Source organism: Capra hircus, chromosome 15, assembly GCF_001704415.2.
Source record: "Capra hircus breed San Clemente chromosome 15, ASM170441v1, whole genome shotgun sequence".
Taxonomy (NCBI): domain Eukaryota; kingdom Metazoa; phylum Chordata; class Mammalia; order Artiodactyla; family Bovidae; genus Capra; species Capra hircus.
This window is the reverse complement of record NC_030822.1, coordinates 30636056-30647129: the sequence shown is the minus strand read 5'-3', so window position 1 is coordinate 30647129 and position 11074 is coordinate 30636056. Positions and strand designations below refer to the sequence as shown.

The 11074-nt window shown below is 43.5% G+C and overlaps 1 protein-coding gene across 2 annotated transcripts in view; it reads right to left on the bottom strand.

Moving 5' to 3' along the window:
* The window catches only part of FCHSD2 (FCH and double SH3 domains 2), a 242298-nt gene continuing 233550 nt past the window's right edge, over positions 2327 to 11074 (bottom strand). The window contains exons 15-20 of one of the 2 annotated variants that reach the window (XM_018059382.1): positions 9904 to 9987; positions 9606 to 9783; positions 9092 to 9312; positions 7225 to 7354; positions 7000 to 7082; positions 2327 to 4465 (exon numbers count right to left, since the gene is read on the bottom strand). In XM_018059382.1, the coding sequence (XP_017914871.1) occupies positions 4382 to 4465; positions 7000 to 7082; positions 7225 to 7354; positions 9092 to 9312; positions 9606 to 9783; positions 9904 to 9987 (780 nt within the window). In that variant the 3' untranslated portion in view covers positions 2327 to 4381. Of the gene's footprint in view, positions 6889 to 6999; positions 7083 to 7224; positions 7355 to 9091; positions 9313 to 9605; positions 9784 to 9903; positions 9988 to 11074 lie in introns of both variants that reach the window. The other variant, XM_018059383.1, reaches the window with a different exon arrangement.

Sequence of the window (11074 nt, the reverse complement as noted above, 5' to 3'; positions counted from 1 at the left end):
ACAAATTACAACTCTCTCCTTATACACTAAAATTCCTGTAACTTGGTTGTATTTTTGTCATGAAAAACAGCTTCATAATGAGCAATTAAATGCAAAGATTCAGCCAGATTGTGTCATAAAGCCACTCAGAGGCCAAAGAAATAACTTGCCTCACTACTGAAAGCTTTGGCTGGGTTCCCTGGGCAGTGAGGGAAGGGTGCAGCACAGTGAGATTACAACCCAGAGGAAGGAGTTTGCTTTGTCCTGGTGGAGAGTCCAGTGGCTTGAATCTTCAACTTCTGGCCATTCCGAGAAGTCTGTTTTAGTAGAGTCTTCTCAAATACTGTGACTTTTTTGTGTGATGTTCTCATTGTGCATCTAGAAACTGAACTTACCTGGAACCTAAAGGTTGGATGAGTCCTTGGAAATCATCTCATTCCGCTTCTTTTAAAGCTGGGGGCTGTGGCAGCCCAATGGAAAGGGTATCCATCAGGCGGCGGCAGGGCTGAGGCTGCAGGATATCCTCCCGCTCGTTTCCGCCTGCCTGTGGTTGTGGGCTGGGGCGGCTGGGGCGGGTTAGAGAGGAAAGGGATTCAGGTGATGCGCTGCGACTGCTTTGGCTGCCTCACGTTTAGCTCCTATGATGAAGGAGGCCCCCCTATAACTATGATACAGGGGTGGGGCAACCAGCTTAATTCTGTCCCCTGGTCATTGACCAGGCCTCTGGTACCAATGGTAGTGCTAAATGTGAGCAGCTTTCATTAGGAGGGGAAGACAGAAGATGGAGATGATATTAATGTGTATTGATATTGTATTGATATTAATGTGTATGCCCTTAACATATTTATGGTAAGGCACTTTCACAGCCACTCCTTCCTTTGGGCCTTATGACAGCTCTGGAAGGACAGCAAGGCACAGCTCTGTAGGGGAGGTGCTGAAGGTTGGGCAGTGACGCTGAGGAGGACCACGCTGTGCCACACACTTCACATGTCCTTGGAGCCACGGCATCACTAGGTTTCTGATGGGGACACTGAAGCTGGGTCCCACAGCTGTCAAGTGGGACCCAGGATTTAACTCAGACCTTCTGAGTCCAAAGTCCACGTTGTCTTCTATGCTGCTGGTGGGAGTGTCGACAGATATGATTCTTTTGGAGGCCAATTTGGCAACATCTAACAAAATCAAATCTATACATATTATTTGTGGTGCTAGTGGTAAAGAACCTGCCTGCCAATGCAGGAGATGTAAGAAATGCAGGTTCGATCCCTGGGTCAGGAAAATCCCCTGGAGGAGGGCATGGCAACTCACTCCAGTACTCTTGCCTGGAGAATCCCATGGACAGAGGAGCCTGGTGGGCTATGGTCCACAGGGTCACAAAGAGCTGGACATGGCTGAAGTGACTTAGCACACAGCATGACAAAATTAAATACACACATATATTTTTAACTCTTAAATTACGTATTTAGGAATTTACCTGATATTTTTACTGGAACAAATTTATAAATAATAGGTAAAAAGGTATTAATTTCAGCTCTCTGAAAGCAAATGAATGGATACAGCCTCAACATCCATCACTATAGGAATGTTTAAATCATGCTATATCCAAACAATGGAATATAATGCTGCCTTCAGAAAGAATGAGGTAAATCTAAATGTATTATATAACTTCACATATGAAAAAGGTAGTGTTGGCACATGTAAGTTCTATGCACAGAAAATGTCTGGAAGCTTACATATCACACTTGCCCAGCTCTAGAAGAGGAGGGTTGTGGGGGCCTGCCTCAAACAGTGGTCCTCACTGGGGTGGCTAGTAGCCAGATGGACTCAGCTTTCTACCTGGAATCCTCCAGCCATCCCTAGAAACAGTAAAATCTCCTTCTCTTGCCTCATGACTCCTCAGGGTAGAGGTTTAGGAAAAGGACAGAGGAGTACAGAGTGCCCACGGCCTGCAGTCGCATCAGTCTGAGGGGACTCAGTGGCCTCCTTCTGGCCCTCGCAGCTGCAGATCTGGGGCTCCCTCCTCAGTCACCTCAGCACATTCTCCGCCTCTCCTTTCTGGCACATATCATACAGTACTGTCCTCAGGCGTATCCTTCTTTTTACCTCCATGGAAAGAACCTTGACGGCCAAGGCCACAACTTACTTATTTTTATCTCTAACATTCAGGGTATTACCCCTGACAGGTGGGTGGCACGAAGGGCTGTTTGTCCCATGGATGGGTTAATTTACTTCCCTCTCTTTGTATCTGTTGTAAGATTTAAAGGAGGGCCTGAGAGTGTCTTTAAAACAAACACTGTCTATTTGGAAAAGCCTGTTTACCCAAATCTTCTTATAAGAAAAACTTAGAAACGTAATTCCATTGTTTTTTATTATTCAACATTTTATACATAATAAATACAAAGTTTTTACAGCCACTGTAAAGAAAGCACTTCTGCACAGAGGCGCCTCCTCTGAGCCCAGCCCTGTGCACTGTGGTGCGGGGTTACATGTCCTAGAGGGATGGGTTCTTATTAAAAAGGAGGCATATTCTTACAACTTCGTTTTTTTTTAAAATAAAATTAGCAGCTCTTCCAAAAAATATTTTAAAATATAACAAAAGATTTCAAATAACTCTCTGAGAATGTGGAAAACCCAGATTCAAGGACAATTTTGCTAGCTAAAGAGAGAATACAAGACTGGGTGGCAAGAACTGCCCAATTTCAGCACTTTGAAGATTTTTAAAGTGCTTTGAAGATTTTTAACTTGTCCACAAACTTTAAAATCTTAAAAAGAAAAAGCCCACCCTTTTAATTTCTTTTGTAAACTTAAGAATAAGTTTGATAAACACAAAAAGACCTCAAATAGATCAACAGGTTTTAAGAAATGCAAAAAAAAAAAAAATCCTCAAATCACAGAGAAGATTCATCAATGGATACTGTCATTGAAGTGATCAAATGACTATCTGAAAACTTCTTCAGCTATGACCTTATTTCTAGTCAAAAATCCCATGGGGACATTCGGCGAGCATTTCAAGTTTTTAGAGATTCTTAGGAGGGATGGCATTTTCAAAGCAAAAGACAACTTTTGGATTAAATTCTGAGAATTTTGATTTTTTTAAAAAAAGGAAAAAAAAAGCAACTGGCAAACATCCCTTAGTTCCTAAGTAATGCACTCCCTATCTTCCATTGGAGGTGGAGGGCCACCAGAGGCCTCTGGGAGCCACTGCTGTGGGTTTGTTAGTCTGCAGGGAAGGCTCTTCATGGCTCTCCCTGTGACATGGAGAACTTGTCCTTTCCTTGTCAATTTGCACCATACAATCCTTTTGTCCTTCTTCATAGGAAGCTGGTTTACTCCTTGAGCCACAGATTCTTCCTCCCAAGGAAATGTCAGGTCAGAGGGACCTGGGAAGCTGCATTTTATGTGGTGGGTGGCTGCTGGTCTGGGCCAGCCACAACTTGGCTGCCTGGGCCAGCGGACTAGGTTGGGAATAAAACAATGCTAGGTGCCTCCCCAGTAGAGAATCTTGACAAGGCAAGTATGTGTCCCCAGTTTTATCAAGACATTCAAATTCTAAGGATACTGGTCATGATAGTATATGCTGCAAAAATTAAGATGAAAAAATACCCAAATATAAAAAGAACACTAAGTCAGCTCATTGCAGATCTGGAAGCTCCATTTCTGCTTTAGCCACAGCCTCCTTTCTATTAGTCTATGTGATGGATGAGATTCGGCTACTAGTTCAGCCCCTCCATGTTAGCTCCGCTAATACTAAATGAATGGCATAAATATTAATACAAAGGACACTGTTAATTGTTTTAAATCTGTTAGCTGTGGAAGAGATGTGCATTATTGCAATCGGTGCTAAACTCAGGGCAGTCTACTTTTTTCCAATAAGGTTTCAGTTTCTCAGTTTGGGGACCAATTGCGGGGAGGAGCCAGCCTCTCCTGAAATCCCTCCTGCTGCTTCCTTATGTAGCCGACATGATCTGATTAAACTCAATCAGATAAGCCAAAGCCACTTGAAGAAAGATGAGCATCTTTGCCACGTCCTCGTGGCCACAGTAATATACTGTACGAGTGCACATGATCAGTATCTCTGTGACTGTGCCCTGAACGAGGCCTGGTCTTGAGTCTCATACAAAAATGGGTCCCTAGGAGGCAAGAGGACTGTCCCTCTTCTCTGCTTCTAAGGCCCACTAGGATTTGTGCTGTGCTAGGAGAGATGACATAGAAAATGACAACAAAAAAAGGCACGAAATATTAAAAACGTGGGAGGTGTCAACCAGGCCACCCGGTCACATATAGTCCTCCTTGTTTTTGCTCTGTTCGAGTCATCATCATGCAAGCAAAGGTGCCTAAAAAACAAGACTGGCCAAACTCCAAGCCTGGCCTTGATTGTAGCAGTAACGGACAGGCAAACCCATCATCACACCAGTGTGATTTCCACATCCTCGATCTTCTCTGCGGGCCTTCGGTGGTTCTGCGTAGGAGGAGGGGGAGCTGCCCGGACCTGAGCAGGAAACCATCACATGGTCAGTCAGCTTCCTGATTCAGTGGCTGAAGCATCGAAATCCGACCAATCACTTATTCAAGGACATGGGCACCCGAGGGCTCTCAGAAATGTTCTAGGCATGTGCTTTCAACTTAATTTTTATAGCTTCTTACATTGAGAAGGACCGACTGCTCTGGATGAAATGTGAAACTCAAGACTCAGGTTCTTCCCTGGGCTGAAAGCCTCATGGCCACAAGAGTCTTTGTAGTCCTGACAACCTTGGCCCAAGCAAAGGCCTAGAGTTGGAAGCGAGAGAGAGCAATGCTTGGAGAACTGAAAAACCTTTAAATGTGTCTTGGAAGGAGAGATGCAAGAGATGAGACTAGAGAGACAGGCTGGGGTAAGTCATGAAGGGCCTTATTAACTCATATTTAAAAATCTGAGCCTTATTCTGTAGGCAAAGAAGCGTCTTTGAGGGATTTAAGCAGTAATATTAGATGTGTGAAAAGATGACTCAGGTAAAAGTTTGAAGAAAAGAGTGGTGGAGGGCAGGAATACAGGTTGACAGTTTTGGAGCCTCCTGTGATCGTCTGAAAGAGAGCTGATGTTGGCTGGCACTGGGGGAATGGAGGGGGACAACTTGACAGTCATCTCTAGGTAACCCTGGCGGGCCTTGCGATGACTCTTCATGAAAGGCAGGTCAGGGAGGTGTCACGAGTGATCCCAAAGCACTAGCAGAATAGGGGTACCACTCACCAGGATGGGAAATAAGGGAGAAGGATGATGTCTGAGAAGGAGGATAATTAACTAGTTTTTTTGCTAGTTTTGGGGGTTTGCTATATATATACACTAAGATTTCCATAGATCTGAAGCTCAGAGAAGAGATTGGATAGGTAGTTATAAATCTGGGAGCTGTCAGGAAATAAATGGTTATCAAAGTCTTGGGAGTAAATGAGATAACTCAGGAGTAAGTTTAACGACTTTAAGAGCAGTAGCCCTGGGACTCCTCTGGTTGCTCAATGGTGAAGAATTTGCCTTGCAATGCAGGGGACATGGGTTCAACCCTTAGTCAGGGAACTAAGATCTCACATGCCATGGAACAGCTGAGAGGCTGACCTGAGTGCCCAAATACCGAGGCTGCACACAGCAGCTACTAAAGCCTGTGTGCGCTGGAGCCCACACTACAGACTCCGTGCAGCGCATCAAAAAGATCCCACACGATGCAACAAAGACTCCACCTGCTGCAACTAAAACCTGACGCAGCCAAACAAATTAAAAAAAAAAAGAGGGAAGTGGTTAGTGGATGGAACCCTGAGAAGCATCAACAGAGCTGGATAAAGGCAGAGAAGCCCTCAAAGGTCAATGAAAAGGAAGGCCAGGAAGTAGAAAGCAGACCAGGAAAAGTGTGGTGGAACAAATGGGTCCACTTCTCTCCACTACTGCTCTTCCCCACTAGTTCACATTACTGTCCTCTCTTGCTTGGACCATTGCTCCAGCCTCCTAACAACTCCTCATGTTCATTCTGACACTTTCTACTCATTTTCCACCTAGCTGCCACAGTAGTGTTTTTAAAATGCACAGCTGGGATGTCCCTGGTGGTCTCCCAATTCAAGGGATATAGGCTTGATCCTTGGTTGGGGAACTAAGATCCCACATGCTTCAAGGCAACTAAGCCCACTCACTGCAACTAAAGAGAAGTCCATGCTCAGTGACAAAGAGCCCACATGCTACAAGTAAGACCAAGTGCAGCCAACATAAAATTATAAAAATTATTAAGTAAAAATAATTTTTAAAAATGAACAACCAGTCATATCACTATCTGGTTTACAATCTTACAACATCTTCCTATCACATTTAGGATCACGAACCAAGTCCTTAACAAGGCACTCAGTATCTGCTGAATGAACAAAGACAAAGGTTGTAAGTGGCTCAAAGAATTGTGTCAAATGCTGATAAGAGGGTCTAGGAAAATAAAACTGCAAATGTAACTAGATTACCATGCGGAAGTTATGACCCTGGAAGAACTATTTCACAGTGAGGTAGTGGGATAGATTTGATGACAGCCGAGTAAGGGGTGGGTAGAGGTGATTATTTGTAAAGAACAAATAATTTCTTTGAGAATAGAAGCTCTCAAACCTCAAAAGGGCATGTATCTTATATCATCTCACTGTCTGTCGAAGAGGAAAGTAGAGGCCTGGAAAAAAAGTTCTCAATAAACGCCTGCTGGAAAAAAAAAAAAAATTCTGTTTCACAATTAGACTGCTTTAATGCTCACAGAACTTGTTATAATTTAAATACACTTTCCATAGTTGTCACCTGGCAGTCTCACCATGGCTTAGTGAGGAAAGTGCCAGCGTAATAAGCTAGACCTTCCAAGATGTGTTTATTTTTATAGCCTTCCTTTTCCAGAGCTCTGTTTAACTTCCCAAGTCCATCGCAACCTGGCATGGAAGAAATTAGTAACAACACAGGGGTCATGGAGCTCCATTAATTTCTAACTTTCAATCTGGAAGAACTATGCACTCTATTACTCAGCTAGATAAGAGACTTACAGGTCGCAGTTTCCCATATGAGGTCTCAGGAGTATGCCTGGATGCCTGCGAGAATCCTGGCGATTCGGCATGGAAGCTGTTTTCTAAGGGAGGGAATCAAAGCAGCTCAATTTATTTGTGTTTCTGAGCAATACAGATGGTAGTTCAGATCTGTTTACCCTTCAGATGAACACATGGCTTTCCAAATGAAAGTGTATTTTGACAAATGCCCACGAGACCCCTTACCGTTTGCTGAAGGAGAGCGGGAGAAGTACTGGGAGCCCCTCTTATCTGGGCTGGGGTAAGGGCTGCTGGGAGGCTGGTCATACAGCGGCAGTGGAGGCAGGGAGCTGGGCGGTTTGGGGGAAGGAGAGACCTGCAGCAAAGGGAACAGAGGTTACACAGTGCTCACTTCAGGAGGGAGGTCAGCTGGCTTCTCTGACTGCTCCTGGCAAATAACCCTTCTCCGGAGCTACATTATGACTGTTAACTTTTTTGACCAGCCTAATTAGAAGCAAATAAGCCTAGTTTGATGGCTAAGTTGAAGATGATCTCTCTTGGTAAATGCATGCATGCTCAGTCCCTTCAGTTGTGTCTGGCTCTTTGTGACCCTGTGGATTGTAGCTCGCCATGCTCCTCTGTCTGTGGGAATTCTCCAGGCAAGAATACTGGAATGGATTGCCATGCCCTCCTCCAGGGGATCTTCTCGACCTAGGGATCGAACCCACGACTCTTACGTCTCCTGCGCTGGCAGGCAGGTTCTTAACCACTAGCACCACCTGGAAAGCCGCACTTGAAAATATGTGGGTTATTTTAAAGTATCTTTTGATATTGATTTCTAACATAATACCACAGTGCTAAGAGAACAGACTCTGTTTGATTTCAATACCTTTAGACCATGACATTTTTGCACCTTGTTTTATGTCCCTGGATATGTTCCAGTGTCTCCTAATTTACAGTCTATGGGAACTTGAAGAGAATTTGTATCCTACTATTGTGTGAAAATTATATAAATCTTAATTACATTGAGTTGGTTCACAGTGCTTTTCAGGCCTACTATATCCTACTTCTCTGTATATTCAATCTACTAATGTTTGAGAGTTTGATATTGAAACTCCATCTAAAAATCTTAATTTATCTACTTAAAAAATAATTGTAAAACATGGTGGAACTATATGCAACCTTGCTCTGTATTTTCCAAGTCTCCTGTGAATGTGTTATCATCCTTTCATAATTAAAAAAGAGTAAAATAAAAAAGCAAATGAGCCTAGAATAACCACACTACCACCAGTTTTGTGTTGCATTTAACTTTTTCCTTCCATAGATCTCATTATACTACTGATTTTAGTTTAAATTAAACATTTACCAAGTCAAACCATTCTCTAGAGTTCTACTGAAAACATATCAAAGTAGTCAATTCAGTGAAGAACAAAAGAAAAAACAAGTTCTATTTTTCGGTGAAAAAAAAAAAAAATTGGCTGAGTTTCTGACTTCCCCAGGCTTTGTAATTGTCATGTTCAGTGGTCATAATACGGTACAAGCAAGATGGGCAGACATATTCCTTACGGTCCTGGACCTGCCAGGCCTGTTGTGACATATCTGAATTAGGAGTTTCCCGTAAAGACAAGTTTTGCTATGATGAAGTAAGCCTCAGGCCACATGAGTACATGGGGCTTTGGGAGTCTCATTAGTTCTCTGAAAAGGATTAGCAGCGCCTGGGCTGGGCAGGGAGGTTCTGACAGTGAGGGAGAGAAAGAGGCTGCTAATATTTTTACTGTATAAACTAACCACAGAGACAATACATTCCCTCTCCGGTTTCTTTCTTTCTCTACGCCAAACCAGTCTTCTGTAGGTCACACACAGTGTAGTATTTTGGTTCCTCAATTCAGAGAACAGAATGTGGGAGACATGAAGTGTAATACAGCCATTACGCAGAGCCTGGCTGACAAGTCTCTGCTTCCCAAATTCAGTCTTGTGGAAACTTGGCAACCAAAAACTGGAGTGGTAAGGGTGAGGTTGAGACCACAGCCCACTTCTGTGTGGGTCAACAGACTCTTTGGGAGTTATTTTTTTGAACTATCTTTTAATTCAGCTTTCTTCCCCTGTTGTGCACCTGAATCTCTTGCATCCATGGAGTGTCACCATTTTCTGAGGCTGAAAGTTCTTCCACTAGCACCGATGGGAAAACTCCAATCCGCCCATTGAATTCTCCTTCCCAGAAGCCATCGTCATCCTGGTTTTCTTTGTTCAAGATTCGGATGATTGCTCCCTCAGGAAAAGATAATTCATCATCTGTCTGGCCCTCGTAGTCATAAAGTGCTTTCACGAAACAGACTAGGTAGCAAGAGAGAAAAATGCAGTAAGAACACCAACAACCAGGTGACTCTCACAACCACCCCATGCACAGGTGACAGCTTAGAGTGCCCAATGGAATAAGAGCAGAGCTGTAGTTCTGTACTCACTGAAGAGCAACTGTAGGGTTCCACTGTACAGGACACATGAGGCCAAATACATACATTACAGAAAGGGAATAAACCCAGGTTTTTAACCAGCTGAAGGCTGACTCCAAGGTAATAGGGTTTACGTCAAATGTGACCAAATAAAGAGTGCCTTGTTTCAGTCTTTACCACTGGCATCTCCGTTGAGGCTGCCTGAAACGAGCTCGGCCTCCGTGGAATTGCTGGATGTGTGTGACCGACTGTCCAAGGCAGCCAAGGACTGCAGCATGCTCAGCAGACTGTTCGAGGTGGGAAACTGTAGGTACTTTTCTGGCACATAACCCACTTGGCCGACTTTATTTCGAGCCTGAGTAAAAGACATGCGACAAAACAGGTTTGCACACACAATTTGGACAGGGTACAACAAGAACCAAAACAAACTCCTGAAAATGTCACAAGAAGGGGTGATATGAGCAAAGGAATATACCTTTACCCAGTCTTCCATATCTCCATCTTCAATCACTTCTAACACCTCATGCTCCTCAATGGTCAACTCATCTGGTTGAGAAGCCTGCAATGTAGGATGGTCATGGACAAAATTAAAAAGGTTAGATAAAGAGCAGATGTGAACTGATTATAACAGAAACTGGGGATCAAAGTATTGAAATGATTTTGAAAAACGTACTGAACATAAAAATTTGAGTGCTGTAAAACTATCATAATGAGGTGAAGTTTTACTTAAAAAACTAAACAAAATAAAGCCACAACAAAAACTGGAGAAACGGAATCCTCAAGAGGCAGTCAGGCTCAGTGAACACAGCACTCTGCTGGAGTAGGGGACCTGGGTTCCAGCTCCAGCTTATTATCTATTGGTAAGTTATTCAACTTCTTGATGCCTCCATTTCTTCAAAATGACAATCCCGCCATTCTCGGGAAGATGGGGGGTGGGGGTGGGTGGAGTCAGTGTGGGATGAATAAGCACAGAACCATGATGGTTTGGGAAGCACAGGCAAAGGAGAAAGCAGTGAATCAGAACCGCACCACAGGGCTACAGTGGAGGTGCAGGCTGTGAAAATGCAAAGAGCTATGTATATGGATTGAATGACAGCTTGAGCAGTGCCTGGAATTGGTCTCGAATCACCGTAAAACAGTGGCCAAGAGAAGTAAGTTGTAGGAGAGAAATGATTGATATTGGTCAAGGCTTGGATTTATTATGCTCCAACTTAACTGTAGACACTGGGCTGATCCATTTGGGTGCTTCTGCAGAAGTTTCTGTGACTTTTTTTAAAGTAAATAAAAGCAGGAGTCCACTGACACTGGACACCCAAATGCTGCCCATGAGGCTGTAGAATCTGAGGGCAAACTCTCAGGGACTCTGCAGAGGGGTCAGAGAAAGAGACTGTGTTTCCTGAAGAGACTTGTCTGTTACACGTAACAGGAGGCATCTGCAGGCATCTTCTGGTTCTTAGTGAACAGCTGTAAAATCTTTCCCCAAGTCTCAAGATCAGTGAAAACTATCAGTTAAGACCATATAGCTTTTCAGATCTCACAGTCTCAAAGTATAAAAATATCTCCAAGTTACATAAGCAAAAATAAAGCAAGGCTCACTTCCCATTGCATGTACATTTCATCAAACCCAGATTCTGGACATTGCTATA